General features: G+C 48.0%; 1 protein-coding gene across 6 annotated transcripts in view; it reads right to left on the reverse strand.

The window, feature by feature from the left end:
- Positions 1–20,921, reverse strand: part of Nr2c2 (nuclear receptor subfamily 2 group C member 2) — a 68,944-nt gene extending 48,023 nt beyond the window's left edge. Inside the window, exons 1-2 of one of the 6 annotated variants that reach the window (XM_027931961.2) lie at positions 20,570–20,920; positions 6,678–6,761 (exon numbers count right to left, since the gene is read on the reverse strand). In XM_027931961.2, the coding sequence (XP_027787762.2) occupies positions 6,678–6,737 (60 nt within the window). In that variant the 5' untranslated portion in view covers positions 6,738–6,761; positions 20,570–20,920. Of the gene's footprint in view, positions 1–6,677; positions 6,762–19,551; positions 19,782–20,569 lie in introns of those variants that run through there. The other 5 variants (XM_027931960.2, XM_027931964.2, XM_071605882.1 and 2 more) reach the window with 5 other exon arrangements.
- Between the last annotated feature and the right edge of the window lie 6,112 nt (positions 20,922–27,033).

Raw genomic sequence — 27,033 nt, forward strand, 5'->3', positions numbered from 1 at the left:
CAGAAGTTCTAGAAAGAGTCTTGAACAAAACTGAGGAAGAAATTCTCAGAGAAATAGTATAAAGCAATTTCCTAAAAGAGGAGGATGTAGATTTCTAAACCCAAAGAACCACCTGAGCCCTGAGCATCATGGATTTGAAAAACGCACCCACTAAGGGACAGACTGTGAACTTCAGAACCAAGGGGTAAAGAGACCATCTTAACAACGGGGTGGGGGGGTGGAAGGTGTCAGGGGCCAGGCCCAAGGAGGAGGCTGCAGCTCCAGCACCGCCCAGGGGGAGGCGCAGGAGGTCCCCAGAGCAGCCTCAGCCCAGTGAGGCCTTCTAGAGAGAAGCACCAGAGCGGCCTTGACCTTTCAAAAGCAACGCTCCAAGCTGAGAGAATGAAACGCCTTTGAAACTCTGAAGTAAAACCACTTTCAACTTCGGTTTCTATTCCTAAACTCCCAGCTCAGCACGGGAGAGTAGATCAGGACAGGTTCAGATCTCAAAGATCAAACTCCACCTGTCTCCCAGGCACCTTTTCCCAGGAAGCCATGGAAGCATGTTCTCCATAAAAAACAAAGAAAGAAAAAGTAATGAAGAAACCAGGAGAAAAACAGGGACTCAAGGAAACAAAGAATCTGAACGAGAGAGAAGGGCTGACCAAGCCAGAAACACAAGCAGGAGGGGGGCAGAGGGCCTGAGGAGGAATGCTTCCACAGGAAAGAAGCACCGGAACATTCTTCTGATGTATCTGTATGGAAAACAGCAGAGAGTCTCCCAAGGCCACTGGAGACACCAGGAAGCAGGTGGCAGATTATACAACAGCACAATGGCTCCTGCGGTGCACAGATACGTCTTATTGGGATGATGGAGGGAAGAGATGTGGGCGTACGGGTCACTTAGACCATGAAGTCCCCCATCCATGATGGCGAGTCAAAAGAAAATGTCCAGTCAGAAATAAAAGCAGAGTTATTATTAGATGTTACAGCAACAAACAGGATTATAAGTAAGTACTATAGGTAACTGTGCCCCCCAAATTGGACAACCTAGACGTCACCTAGGGACCAATTCCTAGAAACACACAACCTACGAACACTGATGAAGAAACAGAGGATCAGAGTAGACCTAGAACTATGAGGAGATCAAATAAGCAATCAAACCTTCCAAAAGAGAAAAGCGCTCCACCACATGGCTTCACCGGGGAATCCTATCAAATATTTAAAGAAGATTTTCACCCATCCTTCCAACTCTGCCAAAAACTGAAGAGGAGGGACTCTCCTAACTCATTCTATGAGGCCAGCATCACCTGGTGCAAAAGCCAGACACAGGAGAACTGCAGCCGACCGTCACCATCCAATGATGCCACCATCCTCAAGGACACACCAGCAAACTGAACTCAGCATCGTGTTAAAGGGGTACGCAAGCACGACCAGGAGCGGTTTACTAAAGAACGCAGGAGTGGCTCCAAACACCTAAACTCATCAGTCACACGCCCTATTGGTGTAATGAGGGAAAACCACCCACACAATCCTCTCAGTTGATGGAGAAAAAGCAGCCTGACAAAATTCAATCCCCTTTAGGATCCAGGCGCTCAGCCAAGTAGGAACAGAGGAGATCACCTCCACATAGCGCAGGCCTGGCGTGAAGAGCCACTGCTGATGGCAGTGCCTTTCAAGGACGGCAGACTGGGGGTTCTCCTCTAAGATCAGGGAGGAGCCAAGAATGTCTGCGCCTTGGCCACTTCTACTCAACACCACGGAAAGTTCTAGCCCAAGCCATCAGGCAGAAAAGGGGGCAGGGGCAGCCAAATGGGAAAGGAAGAGAAAGTATTTCCATTTGTAGCCGATGTGATCTGATATGCTTGCCTCACACATGAGAGGCACTGGGTCCCACACTCAGCACCACATAAAAATAAATAAAGTAAATATACTTAAAAAAATAACCGAGGGAAAAAAAAAAAGACTGAAAACTACAAAACACTGCTGTAAGTGATTACAGAAGCCCTAAGTAAGTGGAAAGGTATCCCATGTTCATGGAGTTGGAAGACACTGTGATGTCAAGATGCTGAAAATACCCAAGCCACACTGATTCAGCAATGCCTATCAAAATCCCGATGATTTCTTTTCAGACACACAAAAGTATATCCCAACATTCTGATGGCACCTCTAGGCACCATCTTGAAAAGGAAGAACAAAGCGACATGTCTCACTGATTACAAAACTTACTACAAAACAGTCTAGTTCTAGCATAAAAAGCACATATACATAGACCAATTAAATAGAATACATCCTAAACCTTGAGAATATTAAGCTAAATGAAATAAACCAGTCACAAAATAAGCTCTGTGTGACTCTCCTTGAAAGCAGGACGGTGGTTGTGAGGGGCTGTGGGGGGTGGCTCTTCACAGCAGCACTGCTCACAGTAGCCAAGAGGTGGAAGCAACTTAAATATCTATTGAAGGATGGATAGATAAATAAAATGTGGCCCAATGGAATATTAATCAGCCTTAAAAAGGAAGGAAATTCTGACACACACTACAACACAGATGAGCCTTTTGGACATTATGCTAAGTAATATGAGCCAGTCCCAAAATAGGTGAGTTTCCTAGAGTTGTCAGATGCATAGAAAGAATGGTGGGCAGCCAGGGCGCAGGGGAAACGAGAATGGGTAGTCAGTGTTTAATGGGTACAGAGTCAGTTTGGGAAAGATAAAGGAAGTGCTGGCCACGGACAGCGGTGACTGGCAGTGGACGTGCACAGCAGTGTGGAGGTGCTCCACACCAGCAAGCTAGCTTTAAGATCCACGTATGTGCACTACTTGAACAAGAAAATGCAAACTGTCCAGACTGTAAGAGGGCAGAATTCATCAAATTTCATCAGCCTGACTTGGGTCTTGCAGGACACGGACACCTGAAACGTGAGCAACAGCAGCTCTGTCCCTTGAGCCCCGTCCCTGCACTGGGCAAGCTGTATGTCTAACACCCCCCTACATGGAAGCGACAGTTTAAGTTTTCTGCAGTGAAGATGTCAGAGTCTTCATGGTAAAAAAAATAATAATAAAGGTGTAAGATATGACTTTCTCACCCATGGCAGGATCTCCCTGTTCAGAGTGTCTGGCCACTGGGAGCCCCTTCAACACCCTGGGGACCAGGGAAGAGCTTGGCCAGATCTGTAAAGCCACCCCAAGGCTACTGCAGAGACACATGCCACTTACAGGGTCGCTGTATGAGTGACTTACTTCCTCCTGCTCACAGGCATTCAAAATGCTTCAGCAAGTGAACTTCAAAATCTCCTAACTCAAAATATCTTAGAGCTGAGAAGTGCTTCTGTGCAGGTGACCCTGTGGGACAGCGCCTGTGTATTTACATGTGTGCAGGTGTTTGTTTTAAATTTCTAGTCACCAAGGGAAACCTTAAATGTTTAAAAAGTACTGCAGCATCTTTAGAAAAAGAATCATTTCTTTCATAAATGAAAAGCAAAATTTGATATGACTCAAGGTCTCACTGCATCCGTTGCCAATCCTTATCTGTCAACTACCCTCTTTTTTAATTAACTTCCATAGCTGACAGGCATTGGGGTTACACTGCAGCCAGCAAAGGAAGGTTTCCAATTTCTCCGCATCTTCGCCGACACTAATTAATTAATTCTAACCAACCTAATGAATGTTAAATGGTACTTATTGTGGCTTTAAGTGAAAATTAATCAAATAAAGAATAGAAAAGTGATAGGGAAAAAAACTGACAAATCCAAAAGCTTTGGTCCTTTGAAAAGATCAACAAGTCAACACTGAAAAACTTTCAGCTAGACTGAGCAAACTAGGGAGAAGACTCCAACTCCCACCGCCTCAAGGGAAGCAGAGAAATTACTACTGACCCCACAGAAATGAAAAGGATCACTGAGATCAGGCAACCTGGCTGCAGTCCCCACTCCTGACCACTATGCTAAGCTGTGAGTACCTGAATCATTCTGACATCAGACATCAAACTGTTGTTTTGTACCATCCAACTTCCTGTTCTAGAAAGTTAATCCGGGGACTCTAGAGAAAGTCATTTACATAACTAACCACCGCTGCAGGAAAAGCATGCCACTGACTGTGATCGCAGCTACCTGTTCGGCAGGAGGATCGCCTGAGCCCAAGAGTTTGAGGCCAGCCAGGACAACACAGTGAGACCCCATCTCAAAACAAAGAGCACAACTTAAAACAACAACAAAAAAAACCAAGTGAATAATTTTTAAAAATCTATTAAAGCTTACTAAACCTCTCTTAAACATTATTATTGGCACTTCCAAAAACTCTTTACACATTATTTTATTGAATCCTCACACCAGTCCTAAAGGACGGGTAGGTACTACTATCACTCTCACTTTCCAGCTGAGGAAACCAAGGCACAACATCGCCCACCCAGCAGGTGACAGGGCATGATCTCAAGGCCCACAGCTCCACGTGGGGGAACCTTTCTACCAGGATCCCGCCCCTTCCTACTCACTCCTCTCTGTGGCCCATCTCATGCACAGCCCCTGGACAGGGGATTCCTGGGGAGTAGCCTGTCCTGTCATCCGCCAGTACTCACTCGGGGCCTCCGCCCACCCCCCCCCACCCCCCCACCCCCGCCTATGGGAGAGAGGCACACACGCTCCTTCACAGTTCACTGACCAAATGAGCTGTCCCACACCCCACACTGTTCAGAACTCTTCAATGTGGGTACTTTACTCGCCCCCAGGTACTGTCTAGCGTTGAGACGGTCAACTCAAGGATCTCCTGCTCACTTCACTGATCTGATTATATACAGCTTAAGTTCATTAAGCTCAAAATTTCCAAGAACACACATACTTACCCCTTAAAAATAATAACGATGGGGAATGGTCTAAGTGGGAAGATTGTTCTTGCATGCAAAATTAACGATAACTTTTTTATTTATTTTTGGTAATGGGGAACGAACCCAGGGGAGGGGTACTTGAACCACTGAGTTGCATCTTCAGCCCTTTTTCAATTTTTTATTTTGAGACAGCATCTCACTGAGTTGCTTAGAGCCTCACTAAATTGCCAGGGCTGGCCTTGAACTTGCGATCCTCCCATCTCAACCTCCAGAACTGCTGGGATTATAGGTGTGCACCACTGTGCCTCACCCTATTATTTTAACTCCAAAAAAATGCATGTTTTGCCATGGCAAACAATTGCAGCAAGTTAACACATGAATTTGCATTGTTTGAAGGAAATCAGGCATTTGGCAGAAAATTTTAGCTAGCAAATTGTTTGAACGTATAATTCAGAACGTATTTACCTATTTTAAGTTCTCTCAAAGAACTGATAGCCTTTTAGAGCAGCAATCCATATACTAGTCTCCAAATCAGCCTCAATGAGGAGCCCTATAAAATATAAAATAACCCTAAATATTTGAAAAACCAACTAATTATTTTTGAGGTGATTATTCCATTCATAAATTAAAGCAACATAAACACAAGCACTTTAACATCAATACTTTCATATTGCTAAGGGCCCTTTCCAAAATATTATATGAAATTGTGAACTCTATTTCCTTTCATCTTCATTAACACTAACCTGCATTTGCTGGAGGAGGGGGTGTAACTACACATACTGTTGCCTTAAACTTAATGGTGGATCTAAAATTCTGAAAAATCTGCTATTTTTATTGGTTTAAATTAGCATGTATGTGCTTAGTTTTCGTTTAAAAACAATCCTTTGTTTGTTCCTTGGTAAATCTGTCTCTGCCTTAGAAACGAATCAAATGCAAACCTGGATCCTTCCCATGGCTCTTGGTTACCATGACCCATGGTTAACTGAAGGAGCTTTGAAAACATGCACAGACCTGGGTTAGAATCTCTGCGGGCTACACGTGCTCTTGGCCAACTACATGTCTTTGAGCCTTGGTTTTCTCACCTATGAGGACGAGAATAATAGTACCAATCTCAAAAGGTTATTGTGAGAATAAGAGCTGGTATAGTGAATATTCATGATTCATGATGTTATTAAGGATGGCAGATTAACTAGGCTTTTCAAGGTCTGGCCTGGATTACCTCGTTTACACCACAAGCTGCCCCCACATGCCAAGCTGATGCCTCAGCTCCTTTACGTAAATGTTTGGCTTAAGTTCCTTCCTAGAATCTGGCACAAAGTTCTCCACCTCACTCACTCGGGTCTGTGTGTCCAGTGCTTACTTGTCATTCAAGACCCACCTCCAGGCTCACCTATCTCCCGTGGAGTGACATTTCTCACTCCCTGTTTACAGTCACTCCATAACCAGGCCTCGTGATCACTGAAGGAAGAACTCATTCTCCTCCATGTTTCTCAGCACTTAGGACAATGGCAGATGGCCAATAATTGCTGAATGCCCAGGCCTCCACCATTTGGTAGTACTGACCAAGTATTAGGCACGAGACAGGAAGGCCAAGCCTTTGAGTTACAACTCTGCCCACGAGTCTGGTAAGAATCAGACTCTGTTAGTTTGGGGCTTGCAGTAAACTTTCAAGTCACTTTAATGTGTATGCAGCCGTCCTGTTCAAGCAGACAAATGCCTCGCTATGTCATTTTAACACTTTCTTCCACAGCATCCTGTTCTGGATTTGGATCATGTGACCATTTCCTTGGGACCATTTGGAAATAACAGAGCACACTGATTTTTTCTCTCCTTTCAACAGTAAGGGTGCCAGCTGTGGTGCTAGCCCCCGTCACTCACCTCAGCCACCTGCTGGGTCCCCACTCTGTGCTGAACCAGCCCCTCCATATTTGTAGCCATGGTGAAGCAAGATCATTAGAGAACCTGTTTGGAAAAATGCAGCAACTTCTATCAGGTGGGAGAAACCAGGCTACGTGAAAAATAGTACTAATCAAAATTCATCGTTGGTGCCATCTGACACGGGCTGTGCCCTCTACAGAAGGCCGAGCTGGCGGGCAGGCGGAGTGTATCTGAGTATGTGGCACCAGCGTCTTCAATTACAAGTACCGAAATTATTTTGTGGAAACATTTCAATTTGGAAACAAAGCCTCCCCTGGTAAACAGAGATGAAGATGACTCTGGAGTTTAATTATCATCTTCTGGGTTGTATGGTTGGGTCGCCTCTCGGGGAGGTCGGAATTACACACACCTTTTTGGATAGCTCTGTCACCGCAGGCTGAACGAGAAGGCGGCCATCTGAGAAAGGTGTGAGATCAACCCTGGACAGAGCGCCAGCTCGCTATCATCAACTGTGCTGTCACTGGTGGCAATGTGAGAAGCAAAACCTGCCCAGGTGTCGCGCACCTCACAGGTGCAAAGGCAGACACCATGGCAGAGAACGGGCTGATGAGGACCCAGCACCCATAAACTTATTAACTTACAGTTTAATAGTTCTCAATGATGAGAGAACCAGACAATTCAGCTCTCTGCTAAGAGGAATAAAATGTAGCTGGGCATGGTGATGGCGCACGCCTGTGATCCCAGAGACTCAGGGGCTGAGGCAGGAGGATCGCAAGTTCAAGGCCAGCCTCAGCAACTTGGTGAGACCCCGTCTCAATATAAAAAATAAAAAGGGCTGGGCTGTGGCTCAGTGGTTAAAGACCCCTGGGACCAATACAACAAGAAAAAAGATCTGATACCACCATCTGTAAAAACTGAAGAAAATTATTTGATGATCAAAAAGCGTGTCAGCCTGGGTCAGGGTCAAGGTCACTGCTTATGAAGTAGACTCCTGGTCCCTTCTGGTCAGGAGCAGTCCCCTGTTCCCCCAGCACTTTCCAACAACTCTACCACAGAAAATCCAGGACCAAGGGAGTCCCACTGGACTTGATTCCTGGAGAATTCGCTAGGGACTACACAGGTCTCTTCTTAATAGGAGAACAAAGCTCTGGGGATTCACTCCCAGGATCCGCACATGAAAACTACACGGCATCACCACGCGTGCAGTGTACACAGATGCTCCTCCACAGTCACAGACTGGGCCCCTGGGACACGAGACTTTACAGAAGCACTTTCCTGCAGCTCCCACCTGCAGGGCTGGGAGTGTGGGCCTCTGTGATGCTGTTTAGCTCGTGGCTTTTAGTCACTTCTATCATAACTCCCCGTCCGATTATTTTATCTCCAAAATGGAGAGAGAGAAACGAGAGCATGAAACTGTGACCAACAAGTATCAAAAGATCTGGCTCCGGCCTTCAGGGTTTCGCCAGAACCCTGTAAGAGCTGCGACACCAGGCCACCAACAGCAGACTCAGCTCTCCTGCGGGGTCAGGTGGGAAGCTGGGGGGTGGGTGGGGTCTGGTGTTCATTCTTTTCCTCCCGAGCCTTCTTCCACCCCTTCCCTTCTCCTTCCCGCTTTCTCCATCTTTCCTTTCTTTCTGGGGACTGCATCCAGGGTTCCACACATTCTCCCAGTGAGCTATAGCCCCAGCCTATTTACTCTTTTAATAAAGAGCCCAATTTTTTTAAAGTTTGTTTTTAGAAGGAAGAAACAAAACACAGGGAAACACACGACATTGCTACAATTTGGTTCCAACTAATAGAGAAGGAGGGGAAAAGCACCCCTTCCCATGCACCAGAAAACGGAATGGTGTTAAAATCAGAAAACCCAACAGCCAGGCCAGAGAGGTCATTCAGCCAGGACGCCACACAGGGAGCTGCAGCTGGCAACTATCACTTGTTAGATGCTAGCATTGTTTCTAATTGTACTTTGATATAAGAAGTATGTGGACTTGCGTATTTCAGAAATATTCTGAGGGAAATATTAACAATTATAGAAATAACAATACTAGAGAAACACACATCTTTCCATTAGGTTCCCCTAAAAGAAGTGGCTTGATGTTGAAGTTCTGAGTTGAAGTCAATTTTACAGATGACTGCCCAAGATCACGGAGCCTTAGTAACTCAGAGACCTTTATGGCACATTTTAAATTTGCTGGACCAATTAACTTCAGATAGGGTTTGGAGCCCCCAGATAATTCTAAAAGCCAGTGACTATAGACATTAGGTTACAGAAAAGTAGTAGGAAGCCTGTTTGATTTAGAAAGGGTTAAGTATTCTGAATACTCACTCTTGTGATCATCAGTAGTAGTCGTATTTTGGAACTGGGAACTGAACTCGGGCTGCTTTACCACTGAGCTATTATTCCCAGTTCTTTTTTGAGCCTGGGTCTCTCCAAATTGCTAAGGATGGCTTCAAACTTGTGATCCTCCTGCCTCAGCCTCCCGAGTTGCTGGGATTACATGTACCCCTGCACCTCGATATTTATTGATTATATAAGTTACAAATATTTTCCCCCTTGGCTCATCTACTTATGTTCTTTAAGGTGTCTTTCCCTATAACCCTGCCCAGGAGCCAGGGATGGAACCCAGGGCCTCACACACGCTAGGAAAATGTTCTACCACTGAGCTACGTCCCCAGCCCTTTAAGCTATACTTTGACAAACAAAGATAATGATGTGCTAGGATGGGGCTCAGAGGTAGAGCGCTCGCCTAGCATGTGTTAGGCCCTGGGTTTAATCCTCAGCGCCGCATAATAAATAAATAAAATCAAAATATTGTATTCATCTTCAAAAAATGATAATGCTGAACTTACCAGCATTTTCTTATATAGTTTATACTTTTATGGTTAAATTCTGTCCTACTGTAGGATTATAAATAGTTGCATGTTTTCTTATATATAAATGTTAAAGAATTTTTGCTCCTACATTTAAGATTCCTGATCCATCTGCAAATTGATCCTCAAATTTGACGAGTAAGACTCTAATTTTTAATAGATAATCAATTCTCCAGCGCCTTGTACTGAACAATATTATTTTCCTATCTGACACAAATCAGGTATAGCTCCATGTGTGGACATAATCCTAGGCTCTCAATTTTTATTTTACTATTGTTCCACTTATCTTTGTCACCACCATTATCTTATTACAGCAACTTTATAATACTTCTTATCTCTGGAAGGACAAATGTCCCCGGCCAACTTCCTGGACCATCTCAAATGCCTTTCTTTATACTTGAATGGAGCCAACTTTTCTTATACACTTGAATTCTGACAATTTCTGATTTCAGAGTTGGGTTTCTGCCTCTGAAACAGCCATGACCATCATCAACAGAAGCTTTAGAGGTGCTTAAAGAAGGAACAAGGAGGAATGTACACCTATTAGAAAAACAAACAGACACAAAAAGAGGAAGTAAAAGAGAAGCTAATACCTTCAACATAAAGACTTAAATCCAATCAGAGCACATGTAAGAGATGGTTTCAATACAATATTTTCCTTTTCATTACTTTTTTTTTTGGTACCAGGGATTGAACCCAGGGAGCACTTCACCACTAAGCCACATCCCAGCCCTTTTTATTTTGGAAACAGGGTCTTGATAAATGGCTGAGGCTAGCTTTGGACTTGTGATCCTCCTGCCTTAGCCTCCCAAGCTGCTGGGGATCACAGCAGTCACCACCGAACCCGGCCCATTTCATTACTTTTTAAAATGCCATAAATTATATCTTACCTACAGATGTTTCTTTTTCTAGGGTATCACAACGTAAGTAGTAAAATGAAACGCTGAAGTGATATTAGAAAGGGGAAGGATGTTTAATCCAAGCCCATTCAGAAAAAAGTTTGGGGAGAAGCCTCTCCCTCCAAGAGCTTGCTCACCACAACAGGAAAGGGTATGCTATCAACTAGGGGGTGTCCCCCTAGAAGCAGTTCCAAGGAACAGTGGGTTGTGTCTATATGTATTTAAAACGTTAGAACAGCATAATCTTATAACTGACATCTGGGGGAAAAAAAAGCCCTATTATTTTGATGCCACCAACTGCAGAAATAAAGCTTTTAGAGACAACCTCTTGGCTTGTGGATCTATGTAAAATGAGCTTGATGACAAATAGTACTTGCTAAGAGGTAACTATATACATGGCATTATTTATTTATTTAATTTTATACTGGGAATTGAACTCAAGGGTGCTTTACCCCTGAGCTACATCTCCATGGTACACACCTGTAATTTCAGCAACTTGGAGGCTAAGTTAGGAGGAACATAAATTTGAGGCTAGCCTTAGCAGCTCAGTAAGACCGTGACTTAAAATAAAAATAAAAAGGGCTGGGGATTTAGCTCAGTGGTAAAGTGCCCCTGGGTTCCCAATCCCCCCAAAAGAGCATGATAGGCATCATAAACTTTCAGGTTAGCAGTTACCTGTTCAGCTTCCTAATCTTCAAAGATCACATCCACATACAATAATGTTCCTAGGAAAAAACCCAACTAGTCTCCAAAAAGATTTAGTATCTTAAGTTAAAAATTGATCCAAAAAAATCTTCCTCCAACAGTTTTAAACTAAGTCCAACTACCTTCACCAATCCTTACTAAGAAACAGCTATTAACTAGGCAACAACCTGTCTGCTCAGAAGCTGCAAGAACAGCAAAAGAACAAGGAGTCCTCATCTGTGATGAACTTAAGGGTACCAAGAACATCTCGGCAAGGCTAACAGACTCGAGGAACAAGCATCTCCCTCTGCCCCTGGGAGCCAATGACACTGCTAGGAGAGAGGGTTAGAGCAGCATTGACGGAAGGGTGGAAAAGCAGCAAACAGAGAAAGGGAGGAGCTCTAAGCTGAGAGGGCAGCTCATTCACACCTGGCAGGTCCAAGGAAGGACGGAGGTCTGAGCAGCAGCAGGCCTCCTGCTGAGGAAGGACGGGAGAGGGGAGTGGCAGAGAGGCTGATGCTGTTACAATGGAGAATCAGTAGTTCAGCCAAAGAACCCGTGTGTGCATATGCAGATGCCTGCACCCAGCAAAGAAAAAGAGAAAGAACAGGAGGCCAACTAGGAAGCCAGGGCATCCGCCAAGGCTCAACATGAAGGAGGTTCTTAAACTTAAGTTGAAATAATGAGTTTCTCTGGATAGCACACGAATGACACCAGGACACAGAACACAAAACACAGGACAAGGGCTAGGGTGTGACGCAGCGGCAGAGCACCTGCCTAGAAGTCACTCCCAGTACCGCAAAACAAACCAACACAAAACCTTAACAAGGGCCACAGAATGACGGCAGAACACACTGTGACCAGAATGAACCCTTCCAGGCTCACAGTGACCGCCGAGGAAACCCTGCAGGTTGGTAGAGGAGGGCGCCAGACCTCAATGCAGTGACACCTGGGCTCCCACTGGGGACACCTGAATGTCCACTCAGTGGCCAGGACAGCCCAGCTGTGCTCTCCCCAGGCAGGGCCAGGAGTCAGTGTCCCCATTAATGAAGTCCCTTGTCTTCACTGATAAATGCATGAGCTTATTGTAATACATATCTGCCCTTTTTTTCTTTTTTTTGCTCAAGGTGATTTGTCCGACAACCATCAGTGGTTAGTCCAGTTGGCCTCACAATCAACTGACTGAACTCGTCCCTGTTTGTGGACTGCGTGGCCCTGGTCACACAGCATTCAGAAAGCCCACTGTCTGGGAATTCTCTCCTCTAAACAAGTGGCCTGGACTCGGAGGCTCAGGCACAAAGCCAAAACATGCAATGCACAGCGGCTACCACTGAGGGACAGCACCACTGTTACTTCATTAAGGGAAGAAAAAAAAAAAAAGGCAGTAGCCCAAACTGTAAAATGTGTATTATAATTAGGACTAGCGCCTCATTTTACCATAAGATCCACGTGAAATTTAATTATACGTGTATTATATGGAAACACCAAGGGCATTTGTAGTTCACTGGTAAATTGTGCAACTGAGCAAAAATAAAAAAGGCTGAATTAGGGCAAAAATCTCGGAATTTTTTTATGTTTATTTATTTGTTTTTGGTACCAGGGATTGAACTCAGGGTGCTTAACCACTGAGCCACATCCTCAGCCCTTTTTATTTTTTATTTTGAGTCAAGGTCTCACTAAGTTACTTAGGGCCTTGCTAAGTTGCTGGGGCTGGCCTCCAACTTGCAATCCTCTTGCCTCAGCCTCCTGAGCCCCCAGGGATTACAGGCATGTGCCACTGCGCTGGGCTGTGTTAACCATATTTAAGTATACAACTCAGTGGCATTAAGCATATTCACACTGTGGTACAGCCATCCCTGCCACCCATCTCCAGCTTCACAAATATTTTAAAATAAATCAATACCTAATAACTATTCACAGAATACTAGATATGGAGTTTCTCAATAGGTGTTAGGTATTCAGTATAATTTAATTACACTGTAATTGTCAGAAGTCTTTGTGGGACAATAAAAATTGAACAATCTGGATAGACAGGAACAAAATGAGAAATACGTAACCCCAGACTCGAAATCATAGATCAAAACTTGAAATGAGGAAATAAAAATCAAGTGGCAGGTTAACAGAATACAAATATTCATCAACAGAAAAAAAAAATTGCTCACGGGGATGCCTCTGAGTTCAAGTTCAAGTACCACATCCTGTCATCAAAACTGTTACTTTTAGACTCAAAGATGACTTGGCCTTTGGGTCACGGGCTTTCTTGCCCATTGTGCCTGTCCAGGGGACACTTGTGAGAAGGCCAGCAGTGGTCAGTGGGTGCTGAGGAGGCGGTGGGGTAAGGAGGGAACGGCAAGGAAGAGGAGCCACTGTCACATACCTGGAGTCCTCTGCTACCAGGTCAGTTTTACAGTCATCTGCGTGGAGACTTCTACAGTAAGTCACTGTACACTGGAGGATTCTTTCTACCCTACCAAGAGCAAGGGTAACATGGACTCTTCACTTCTCTCTGTTTGAGTCCGTGGATGGAGGGAGGGAGGGAGGGAGGGAGAGCAGGGAGGACCTCGTGGGCTTTGTGGGAAACCAGGCATGATTTACCCTGTGGCTGGCCTTGGGAGGAGGCTTTATTAGTCCCACCTACCAGATGGAAAAACTAAGCCTCACTAACCAATCGATTTAAAGTCATCCAGGGTGGGGCTGAGGTGGAGCGCTCACCTGGCAAGTACGAGGCACTGGGTTCGATCCTCAGCACCACATGAAAATAAAGATTGTGAACACCTAAAACTAAAAAATAAACATTAAGAAAAAATAGAAAAAAAGTCATCCAGCTAGCAAAGCAGGAGGGGAGGAGTCCAACTCATACCTCTGATTCTAAGAATCACAAAAATCCCCCTCGATCACAGTGCCCTTCAAAATAATTTTCCCGAAAGAGAAAATCGAGGAGGAAATGCAAAATAAAAGTGACAGGCAGCCACTTAATTACCTAAGGGAATGAACTAAAGGTACATCATTTAAAAACCGATTTACACAACTACTGATTCCTAAATACGTGACTTAGGCTTCAGGACTGCTGACAGAAATTTCAGACCCAGCTCCACTCTGGGTGTACTATGACAGTTTATCAGGCACTTGAATAAAACCTTGCCCGTATGGTAATCACTGCGACATGCAAATACGAAGCCCACAAATTATAAACAGTTTGATCAGTGTCCACCAACTGAACACACGTGTAAATACACTCAGGTCAGAAAACATTACCAGCACCCAAATGTCCCGGGTATACCCCAGGTCCACTGGCATTAACATCTTTCTCCTCCTGACTTCTAATTTCCATGGGTTAATTTTGCTTGGTTTTGAGCTTATTGTAATACATATCTGCCCTTTTTTTCTTTTCTTTTTTTTTTTTTTTTTTTTTTTGCTCAAGGTGATTTGTGTGACAACCATCAGTGGTTAGTCCATTTTCATTACTATATAGTACTCCAGTGCGTGTGACTATGCCACGATGTTTTCATGGACAGCTGTTAGACATTTTGATTGTTTCTAGCATGGAGCTCTTATGCTCACTCCTGTGAACATTCTCATCCATGCCTTGTGATGTCCTGCCATCCTCTGTGCCTTTACAGTTTTTCCTCATTTTCATTCTTTGTTTTTTGTGGTTTGTTTTTGTTTTGTGGTTTGGGTGCTGGGGACTAAACCCAGGGCCTCCCACGTGCTCTACCATTAAACTTCACCCCAAGTCTCTTACTTTAAAAAACTGTCCTGCACATCTTCACAAAAGAAACATACATCATAAATTTAAATTTTTAATCTCTTAAAAATCCTGTACTAAGTAAATCAACAAACACACTCTAATTACCAGCCTTTTTAGTTGACGACTGACATACTTTGACATCTCCTTGGTAAAGCAATTAAAAGGTGACTTTTCAATAATTCCAAGGTATTCACCTCATCAACCTGGTTTTTAAAAAAAAAAAAAAAAAAAAAAGGCGTTGCAGAGGCAATGGGAGAGCCACTGGGGGAAAGGCAACAAGAGCAGTCCCCCCGGAGTTCCAGGGCCGTCCAGTCTCAACTCTTTCTCAGAGAGCTGCCCGCCCCACACAGGCAGCTGCTGAATGTTCCTAAGGGGCGTGTGGGGGCTGCTGGTAGGAAACTCAAGGCCTCCTGCACAGATCCATCAGCACTCATGCGAAAACCACCAAGCCCTCAAGTTTGAGTCTCGCCCCATCAGCCTCCCTCCTCCTCTCTCCAGCGGCTGTCCTGTTTTCCAGAAAATGGTGTCCTTTTGTACACTTGAAAATCTTGGAACAAAATTATGTTTTACACATTAGTATTTCTAAAGTTACAATCCTTGGGATTGTTGTCAGTAAATATGGAATAAAACCTTTCACCCCCTGTTAAAGGGCCTCCTATTAGGCGGGAAGCCCTTGTTATTACGTCTTTAAAAAAAATAAATAAAAAAAAAGATCATGCTCTGTCCCCAAGGCTGGCTTGTATCAATACAGGCTTCCAAGAGTCTGGGAGGAGGACAGCTGAGGTCTGAACCAACCTGCTGCCTTCATACCCCAGGAGCTCCCCAATCACCCCCCTATACTCCCAGGCTTCCAGATGCCAGGGCCTCAATCTGCTTTCACCTCCTTTTAACAAACGCCCCATGCCAAGGCCCCCACCTAGGCTTCCATCCCCTCGGCCCATGTCCTCCCCATCAGCGGGCGCTGTTCCGGGACAGCCAGCCCCAGAGCTGCTGCTGCCACCTGCACTCCAGCACTCAGGCACCTGTACTGAGGACAGGAGAATACTTGTCACCTGGGGTAGACACAGAATGCAAAGGGACACATATAATAACAATCTCAGCCTCTAGGCAAGTCAGGTTGGAGGCAAATAAACCTTCATGAATATAGAGGAATCTCATTTTTCAGGGTGTGACAGGAGTGCGAACAGGAGGTTAAAGGTGATGAGCGCACGTGGAGGGGAACCTGCGCTGTTGAAGGTCCTCACAAGCAACAATAAAGCACAGAGAGATGCCAAAATCTTGTGGAGGACTCTGCATCAGACTTGAGGGAGGACTCGGTGAACTCCACGAGCACTTCCCACGCACTTCCCACGCAGACCGGAGCCACCCTTCAGATCCCCCCAGGTGGTGCTTGCTGAGGAGACCTCGCCCACTCCAGGAGACGCTTGGGGCCCAAAAATCAGCCTCCTGTACTCAGGCAGGGGCCTCAGCGCACACTCCCAAAGGGGATCGACTCCACAGAACTTGGAGACACTCAGGCACCTGGAGACAGGAGACCAGTGGGCTCAGGTCAAGGTTAAAAGTGGGGTCGTTGTACACAAGCCACTTCCCTAGTTTTCAAGGTCATCTGGTCAACACACACAGCCTAGCACCATCCCCAGTCTCAGGGTTGACTTCCTACTTCCAGGTTACAAACAGAGAATGTGTTCGCCTGGAAGAGGCCACAACCCAAGATTCTGGAACCAGGTCTTCCTGGCCTCCACAGTCCAAGCTCTTTGCCCTGGACCACACTGTCACTCGACACTCTGAAGACGAGCTTCTAAACCCTTCAGCTAGTGCCCAGTGGCCCACTCTGAAGTCCCAGCTACCTGGGAGACTGAGGCAGGAGAATCACTGGAGCCCAAGAGGTCAAGGCCAGCCAGGCAGCACAGTGAGACCCTGTCCTAAAAACAACAATAATACACATACACACACACGCAAAACTTCCCAGAGGAGGCTGTTGCAGGTAGGGGTTTTCTTTGTTTCTATAAAGACATGATCATGAAAAGAAAACATCAACGTCATCATGAACACAACTACTGAAAGCAATAAATACATAATTTAAGCTGTGTGTACTGGCACATGCCTGTAATCCCAGAGACTCAGGAGGATGCAAGTTCAAGACCAGCCTCAGCAACTGAGACCCTGTCCCAAAACAAAAAATAAAAAGGACTCAGTGGTAAAGTCCCCTGGGTTCCATCTCCAGTACCAAAACCACAAAAAGAAAGAATGAAATTTAATGGTATAAAACAATATATAATATTTTTAATTAAACCATCAGTTCTTTGGTTACCCTGAGTAATTAGTTCAAGAAATCAAGTGTTGAACAAATGACAATCAAAATTCCTTGAACAGGATGTAAAAGAAACATACAAAAATAAACCAATTATTAAATAAAACTATGGCTGTTTTTGTTTTAAAAAATGTTATTTTAAATTTATGTGTCATGTAAAATAAGGAAATACAATACAAATGTTCTATTTACCAGACTTTCTGGTAGAAGCTTAACATACATTCTGCAGCTTTTAACCTTGGGTAGCCAATTAAAAGGCGATTTTCAATAATTTTATTGCATGAAATCAATTTACTTTTGGAAAAATAAATATTTATAATTAAGCTACACAGACTTTCAACTCCAACTCTATAAAACCACTAAAAGTTTGTTCCCTGCTGTGATAAAGAAAAAAAGACTGAAATTTTTTTACTTCAAGAAAATCATATTAGCTTGGTGCTTTGCTTCTTCAAATGAATTAAATGACACAATTATATATGGGCTATTTGTTCACATATGAATTTACTTAGAAGCAACAATATGTAATTAAACATAATTCATGTAATTAAACATAATTCAATTAATAAACTGTTTCCGACCTTAAAAAAATAAAAATAAATCAACAAATAGGGAAAAGGGATTTGAATGGGTCATCTCATCTGTAATGACATCTCTGGGTGGTGGCCTATCAGTCAAGAGTCACTTCTTAAATGCATCCAAATACCCTGAGAGACATTTTATTGCTGGGAGTGCTAATTGAAATAGCACATAAAAAGGTAAAAGGTACCCATTAACAGGCAGCAGCTTAGTTATTGATGACATCATAAATTAACGACAATTCATTCACTCAACAAACAGTGCCAGGGATTTGCTAAGTGCTGGATACATAAAGATGACTCCTTCATGTAGTCCTCCTCTCAAAGCTTAGAGTGTGGTCAGAAGGCATTAAACCTAAGAAGACATTAAACAATCACATAATGGAGTGTGTGATGACAAAGTGAGATAGAGGCTACAAAGCAAGGGACACAATATAAAGCAAAAGATCTGATCTAGACTGGTAGTGGCAATCAGGGAGGACTTCCCTGTAAGGGAGGCTTTTCTGCTTAAGCAGAGATCTGCAAGACAAGGAGTCCAGGAAAGAACCAGAGGGGCAGGCTTCTGAGTATTTCATGGTGAAGGCCAGCCACCCTGTCAAGGAAGCTGAGGGTAAGCCAGGGTGTCTGGAGCACAGGAATAGAGGAAGGCCTCTACATTACAGGGGTTCTGAACTAGGGTAGAGTCCTGGGAAGTAGTCTAATTTTGTTAGCACTATTTCATTCCATACTTTGTTTTCAATATAAACTTGAACTTGATGCCACACCTAGCTGAACAAAAGCATCCAATCTCAAAAGCATCAGTGCGTCTGCTCCAACACCACACCACCTATAAATTTCATTGCTGATATCACTTAACTAGTGCAAGGTCTATAAAGTCAACCACTGCTTCATGACAACCACCTCCAACTTTTTAACTGAGTTTTTAACTATGTTCAGGCACTTTTCTAAGCTCTCTACTTACATTAACTCATTTAATCCTCAATTCCTGACAGAATGTCTTATTATCGTTCAGACCAGGATACTGAGGCTCAGAAGTAACCTCTAGGCACAACCACACTGCTAGTAAGCGTTGAACTGTCAGCCCCAACACTTAGTTTTGCCTGAAACAGACTTTGCATCCGTGCCTACACGTGGCGAGTGTGTCAGAGACGGTGGCAGTTCATACACCGGATCATGTTATACGTCTAGCCACCTCTGTATTCCCTGCCTGGGGGATGAATGGGGCTCAGCAAATATCTGCCCAACTGAGGATGGACAGAAGTGGCTGGCGAAGGATGTGAACCCGAGGTAAAGTGACTTCCTGAGGCTGTCCCTTCACGGCAGGGACTCACCGCACTTTCCCTGTCTCTTATTGTCAAACTGCAGATGTTCTGCATTACCCGGCCACAGTCACAGTCTCTGGCTGGGGTAGAGGGGGATCACAGGACAACGACCTAGCTCCAATCACCTTCCAGCCAGGCCTGGCCAGCGGCCCCCCGAGGTCCCCCAGCTCCTGTGGCTGGCGACCCACCGGGCGCCTCCATTGGAACACGGCACCCTCACGGTGCAAGCTGAGCCAGTGCCCCGGGCCTCCAGCTCCTCCTCCGTGTCCCTTTGGGGTGTTTTCGTCTAACTGTCCTCCCACCCGACCGGCGGTCCTGCGGGTGGCGCCCAGAACTTCGCTGCCCGCTATCCCGAGCCCGCGGAGCCCGGCGCCCCGCACTCGCCGCCCCAGCCCCACGCGCCCCACTCCGGGAGGCTGGGGACAACACGGCCACTCTGCAGCCCTCGAGCCCCGCAAACCAACCTGGGAAGGGCGGTGGGGTCCGGCCGGTCAAGCGCGCCCATTCTCCCCGCTGGACCGACCACCAAACTGAGCCTCGGACAGTGGACTCGCCCAGGGCAGGGCCGACAGCCCGCGCAGGAGCCCCGACAGGTGTCCGGGTTCGGAAACGCTGTCCCCACGAGGCCGCGCCGTGGACTCAAAACGCTTCATCACCTTTACTACTATTGTTCCCGGCCACCCGCGAGCGACGCGTTCCGGGCCCGGGGACGCTGCACTCCCGGCCCCGCCCCGCCCCGGCCGCGCCCCCAGGCGCCCCGCCCCCGGCCCCGCCCCCGCCGCCCGGGCCTCACGCCGCGCCCCGGCCTCTGCTCCCGCCCTGCCAGGGCGCCCGCGCCCCCCGGGGGAACGCCCTCTCCCGCCAGAACCAATCATCAGAGCCTCGGGGGGGCGGCGCCGCAGGCCCCGGCCCTCCTATCGGAGCACCCATTGGTCAACCCCGCTGTCACTCAGGAGGTCGCGGCCCGCACCCGCCTTCCTCCTGTTCCTCCACCCTCCCGTTCATAAAAAACGGCGGTTGGGCCGAGGCGACCGCCAACTGCAGGCGGGAAGCGGAGGGGCGAAGAGCCGGGGAGCGAGGGAAGGAGGGACTGCAGGGAGGAGGAGGAGAGATGGAGGACGAGGAGGAGGAGGGGAGCCCGGCCCAGCCGGAGCTGTCTCCATCGGGAACAAAATGGCGGCGCTGGCGGAGGGCCAACTGTGAGGCGGGGCCGCGGCCATTCCCCCTCCGCCCCCACCCTCGCGCCGGCCGGGCCGGTCAGGGGGAGCCCGCTCGCTCCGCTCGGCCGCGGGCGGGGAAGGGAGGGGAGCGGCCCGGCCCACTATGCAAAGCGGCGGGCGCCGCCGCCGCCACCGCCCCGTGGCAAAGGTAAAAGGGTCGAGTTCAGCAGCAGCCGCTGCCGCGGCGCCTCCATGTCCGCGCGCCAGGCCCGCCCCCTCCGCCGCCGGCCCGAGCCCGCCCCGACCCTCCTTTCAGTTTTACCTCAGGATTGGGCGCCAAAGCGGCCTCGAAGCAGGTCCCGTGTCTGCGGCGGGCGGCCCCCGGCGCGGAGGGCAGGGCGCGGGGAGGCCCGGCTCCCGGCGTCGGCGGATGGCGGGAGCCCGGGGGCCGCGGGCTCGCGGGGCGGCAGGCGGGAGAGACGAGACGCCGCGGTGGGAGCGGGGGCGGCGGGGGCGGGCCCGAGGGCGCCGCCGGGGTCGCGGGGAAGGGGGGGTTTGTTATTGTTTTTGTCAGTGAAAGGTCAGAGTTCGTGACCCCGGTGCCGCCGCCGCCGCCGCCCGCGCGCTGGTAGGAGGAGGGCGAATGTTCTTCTTCCTCTTCCCAGCGCCAGCCTCGCCGCGGCGGCGGGGGGCGGGCGAGCACGCGATTGGCTGAGGCGCGCGCGCGCACCGGAACGCCGCGGCCGGCGCCCGGTCCATCCGGCCCGCGAGCTGCGGGCCCCGGCGGCTCCTCCTGGGCTCGGCGGCGGCGGGCGCCCGGGGAGCCTGCCGCTCGGACCGCGCGGCCGCCCGGGGTCCCGGGCCGGTCAGGGGAGGAGCCCGCGGCCGCCGCGCGCCGTTAGTCGGCCGGGCGAGGACCGCGCTCCCTGGCATCGCCGCCCCCGGCGCCCCGCGGGGCTCGCGGGCGGCCCTGGTGGGAGCCGCGGGGCCCCGAGTGGCGCGGCCGGCGGGAGGGGCGTCCCGGGTGGGCGCCGCGCTCTGGGCCTCGCTCGATGCCGGTGTCTTTTGTGCGGATTTAAAGGTGCAGGCCGCGCCGTGATGCCCGAGCCACGCCTCGTGGGCAACGCCCCACACCTGGGTGGGTTTTGTGTCTTTTTTTTTTTTTTTTTTCTTGTTTTTTTAAAGCGAACCTCGCGGCCGAGCCTGCGCAGTCCGCGCCCCGCCCCTCCCCTCCGCGATCGGGACCCAGGAAAGGGGGATGGTGTGTGCAAAGCCGCTTTGAGCACGGCGGGGACGCTGCCCAAGGAAAACGTCGCGATCTGCCGCCTCTCGGGTCGTGGGGCTTGGGTTTGGGCTTGGCTCTTGTAGGTCACAGCTTTGACTGGCTTGGGAAGTCGCAGGCACTTGTCCCCCATGTCCCCGAGTGTCCAGTCTCCCCCTGCCTTGATCGCCATGCTTCTGCAGGCTGCAGGTCCTGATGGATTTCCTTCCCTTTTCTTATTAGGAATAAATACTCCAAGATGATTGTTCTTAAACAGTACCTCTCTCGACTTTATCAGGGTGATTCCTACTTTGATTTTGTCCGTAATCTTAAAATACTTTATTTAAAATATTTCTATCTTAAAATATTTCTCTTTGGTAGGAGGTGTTTTCAACACACCTGTTTTCCTTTCCACTCTGTTGTCACCTTGCAAGGTGCAGGAAAGAGCTGTACCCCCTTTTTTTTTTTTTAAGAGAGGATTTTTTAATATTTATTTTTCAGTTTTCGGTGGACACAACATCTTTATTTTACTTTTATGTGGTGCTGAGGATCCAACCCAGCGCCCCGCGCATGCCAGGCGAGCGCGCTACCGCTTGAGCCACATCCCCAGCCCAAGAACTATATTCCTAATATCAAGGTGACCCTCACACCCTGGAACTGGAAGGGGCCTGGAGAGAATCCGGTGAAATCCTCTCTGGCAGGGAGATTTTTCATATTTTATAAGAGAAGTGGGTGAGAACCCAAAAGGGCAAAAGGTGTACCTAAGGTAACACAATATTTGGATGGTAAGTCCTTGTAGACATGGACTGCTTTGTGCACTTTTTCCAAAAATAAAAATTTACTGCTAAGTAGGCCTAGAGATGTGTGAAAATCCATATCAGGTTATCAGAGGAACCTAAGGTGTTTTTGTTTTTTTTAACCTAAACAGTAATGAATGTTTCGATGATGACTTCTGATTTTCTAATCCTTTCACTTCATACTCTGAAGCTCTCTGAATGAAGCACTCTGTATAAACATGCATTCTCCTGAGGTGCAGGAACTTGTAAGAGAGGTTCCATGACCTGCCCAGGGTTGCAGATGCCTCAGTAAATCCAGGGCCCTGGTGTACCCTTATGGTGTTAAATTTTATGCAATGAATCATCTCACCTGATTGCCACATTTGCAGTAGCGTTCAGGTAGGGCTCATAACCCTTGATTGACTTTGATTGACTTGGCCATCTTTCCTTGTAGACAGATGCGGGTGATTGACTTTGATTGGCTTGGCCATCTTTCCTTGTAGACAGATGTGCGTGTGCACGCACCCACGGGCTGTGTGCTCCCTTAGGGCTGCACTGCTCTAATGCTTTAATTGGCTTTATAATTCTTAATAGGCTTTGTAGGCACACAAAAAAATGCACGTTGTATTGTGCTGGCTGTACTTGCCTTCTCCTGAGCTCATTAGAAGCATCTGCATTTCCAGTACTTTTAACATTGCTTGACCAGCCTTTAAGGGATTCTTGACTGGGTGCCCTTCTGAATTGCCAGGTCCCGGGGTTCTGAAGCAGGGCCTGGCTTCAGCACTTCGCTGAGCATCACGGGTAATTCTGTGCTCTCCAGGCCTGTACCGCTGATTTCATTGCACACATGCGTGACAAAACAAACCGCCACCCAGAGATTGTTTATTTACAGGGACAGGAGCTGGGGGCGGGGGGGGGGGTGTGATCATGCATCTAGCTGCACCTGCCCACACCGTGAGCCCTGGATGGTGATGTGCTGTGTCCCTTCTGTCCCTGCCCTCACGTAGTACCTGGTGCAGAGTGGTAAGGAGTGGCTATGAGTGCTTTTCCTAGCAGCAGTGTGTGACAAACCGACAATATTTACATTGTCCCCGAATTTACAGAGGAACTGCAAAAAACAGGTTCTTGAGCTGGAATGTGAGCCTGGGACTTCTGGCTCCTTGAACAGAGCTCTGTGGGTGACACTCATCTGCCCCAGCTGTCCCCAGGGCAGGTCTCTTTCAGTCTGTTCCATGGTCAATAATTGATTGGTTTTTCCCTGTGAACTTGAGAGCAGGAACTATCACAGTTTCATTTTTGTACCTAGCACAGTAAACATGCCTCTTTGCCATCCAACATTATTCTGCATTTAAATTTAAATGATATATATTGACTCATTGACAATCAAATTTTAATTAAGCTGCTGGGGATGTGGCTAGCCTGGCGTGCATGAGGCACTGGGTTCTGTCCTCAGCACCACATAAAAATAAAGATGTTGTGTCCACTGAAAAACTAAAAAATAAATATTAAAAAAAATTCTCTCTTAAAAAAATTTAATTAAATAGTTGTAGATGCATAAAAATTCGCAAATTTTTGAGCAGAGATCTGATGTTAAGAAAAGAATAAATGGTGCTTTCCCTTTCTTGTAAAATAAATTAATTGCTGACTTTTGTATCCTGGATGGGGAAGGCTTAATCATTGCCTTCATAAGGACTTTATCACATCTCCTCTAATAGTTTATGCTTTCTTATCTATGGTAACCATTTTCTCAGATTTCTGTTGGGATTGCTTATATAATTATTTCCCACTTGTGAAATAAACGTTCAAACCTTACACAGTTGTTGTCAACCCTTTGATTTTTTTCTTGAGACTGTGGAATGGGGGCAGGCGGAAGCTCGGGTCCCGGATTGCACATTCCTGACACTTACCCATGATCCCGTTTAATCTTGCTGTAATCTCATGAAGTAGACGGCATTATCCTGTTTTTACAGCTGAAGAGGCTGAGGCCTAAGCAGGAGGGTGACTGACACGAAGTCATGTGCTCAGCAAGCAGCGGAATATTTATTAATAGTCATTTCTGTCCTCCAGGACTCTGAGGAAGAAAGCCCTGTTCTGCCCACGTCCGTGTTTCTGTTCAAGTCAGTCCCATCAGGCCACTTGCAGAGGGTTCAGAGAGACTCACGTCCCTGGGGTGGCCAGGTGGCTCTGGAGCACAGGGACCTGGCAGGAGTGCATTCCCTATTCCTGTCCTGAGTTGCCTTCACTGAGACTCAGGCCCCTTTAAGCTGATGTGGCTTCCTGCACCTGGAAGAGGTGTTCCTTGCAGTTGCCCTGGGCAGGGTCATCCTGGTCTGTTGGAGGAGGCCTCCATCTTATGGGTCTGATGGCGACTTCAGATTGTATTTTCAGCAAGATGCATCTGCACTTGGCCCTGTTTTTAGAACACGGGTGGTTCTGAAGGATGCTCCTCCTTGTTTTGAAATGTTGTGTAACCAGGAACTCAATCTTGAGGGCTGGCAGGTGGGGGGAAGCGTTCCCCTGGTGAGCACGTGGACGCCAGCTGTCCTGTTTTCTGTGAAGTGTCTTGTCCCCCTCCTCTCAGCCAGGCCTGCGTCTGAGTCCCCAGCCTCTTGTAGTTTTTCTTTCCAGAGAATTAACCCTGCTTCCTGCAAGGTGGAGGGTGGGCAGTCCCTAATCTGGAGGTGAAGTGCTGGGGATCTCAGTCTCATGTCTCTTTCCTTCTGCCTTCGGTCCCATCCTGGTCTTCCAGGACAACTGTGTCTCATTTGGAGCCTCTTCAAAAGCAGGGCCCCTTGTGCATCTTGTTGGGGTGATGGGTGCTTAACCGCTGAGCCACATTCCCCAGAACTTTTCTGTTAGGGTCTCGCTGAGTTGCTTAGGGCCTTGCTAAGTTGGTGAGGCTGGCCTCCATCTTGCAATTCTGCCTGAGCCTCCCGAGTTGCTGGGATTACAGGTGTCCGTCACAGCACCCAGCAAGAAAAGAAAATCACTTTTAAACCAATTTCCATCTTGCAGTTCTAGGAGCTGAGTTAGGTAAGTCTCGGGGCCCTCATGGTCGCAGTGACAGTGGCTGGAACTAGAGTCATGGGCAAGACTCCCTTCTAAGTCTGGGAACACCTGCCTGCCTATACAGGGCCTCTCCACGTGGACTGGGCTTCTCCACAGCGCAGCAGCTGCATGCCAGAGTAAGGAGGCCGAGGCGGGAGGATCACAAGTTTGAGGCCCATCTGGACCACTTAGTGAAGCCCTTTTCATCTCCAAAAATAAAAAGGGATGCGGATGTAGCTTTGTGGTAGAGGGCTTGCCTCACATGTGCAAGGCCCTGGGTTCAACCCTTAGTACCACAAAAATAAAAGAAGACCTGGGATTTAGCTCAGTGGTAAAGTTCCCAAGGTCAACCAAAAAAAAGTGTCACAAGAAAACAAAGTGGGCCAGTGTGGTGGCTCACACCTGTAATCCTAGCGGGTCAGGAGGCTGAGGCAGGAGGATGCAGACTTTAGAGCCAGCCTCAGCAATTTAGCAACTCAGGGAGACCCTGTCTCTAAATAAAATACAAAATAGGGCTGGGGATGGGGCTCCGTGGTTGAGCGCCCCTGGGTTCAATCCCTGGCACCAAAAAAAAGAAAAAGAAAACAAAGTGGCATTTTTATGATTTAGCCCGAGGAGTTACATAGAGTCACTTCCTCTGCTTGTTACCTGTTGAGGCCATTGCTAAGGTCTGGCGGGGCCCAAGGGAAGAGAATGTATACGCCACACGAGGCAGGAGTGACAGTGCCACATGGAACGTGCAGGAGGGCATCTGAGTGGCAGCATTGACAGACTGTACCTGGGGACAGTCTGTAAACGGAAGAGCAAGGGGCTTCCTAACACTCAGACCTGACCTTGTCCCCAACTTGAAAGCATCTTAAGGCCCCCGGAGTCTGCTAATAACTGGAGGATAAGGTCAGTGTCACCACTGTTGTGACTTCTGCGTCTGGCCATTCTGAACCACTCCACTCCCTGAAGGGGCCACGCGGAGACCCGTTCCTGCTCCCCTGTCCTCCTGCCCTCTGCCCCCTCCACCTCTCCAGTCCCCTTTCGCTGTGAGTCAAGGCCCAGCTCAGAAGTCACCCTGAGGACTGCTCCTGACCTGCCTCAGGTCCCCCCAGTCACTGTCCCCCTGCCCCGTGCTCTTTCCCTGCGCTACCAGCCGTGACAGTGCGCGGATCAGACTTCCCACGAAACTGCTGCAAACCACGATCACAAGCTGGTGCTTGGCACGACGTGGAGCCTGGCGTCACTGTTAGAATGCACCTGGTTACACAGTGTCCCTCGGCGCCCTAGAATTCTCAGAGTATGCACGCGGCGCTCAGCCACTGGCCACCCTCTTCCTGCAGAGCTGGCCGGGACTCCCAGCCCGGGAGGCAGGCCCCTGGCCCTCCTGGAGGGCAGCATCCGGGTTCCCACATCAACGAGATTCCTACACAGAGGTTTCAGCTGGGGCTTAGGTAATCAGCACTGCCTGCAAGGGAACAGGAAACTCAGTGTTTATGTCACCGTGTGTCTGTGTCAGCTGGGGGAGTCAGTTCCTGGAATAACTCACCATGAATAGCCTTTCAGCCAAGGAGAGTGGCAGCTGTTGGCGGGGACCATGGCTGTCTTGACACATCCACACCGTCCCCAGGTACTGCTGACAGGCAGTACAACTCCCAGATCCACACTGTAGATAGTCAAGTCTCCCCCACCCCTGTGCCCATCCCACAGAACCTT

Source organism: Marmota flaviventris, chromosome 20, assembly GCF_047511675.1.
Source record: "Marmota flaviventris isolate mMarFla1 chromosome 20, mMarFla1.hap1, whole genome shotgun sequence".
NCBI classification, from domain to species: Eukaryota; Metazoa; Chordata; class Mammalia; order Rodentia; family Sciuridae; genus Marmota; species Marmota flaviventris.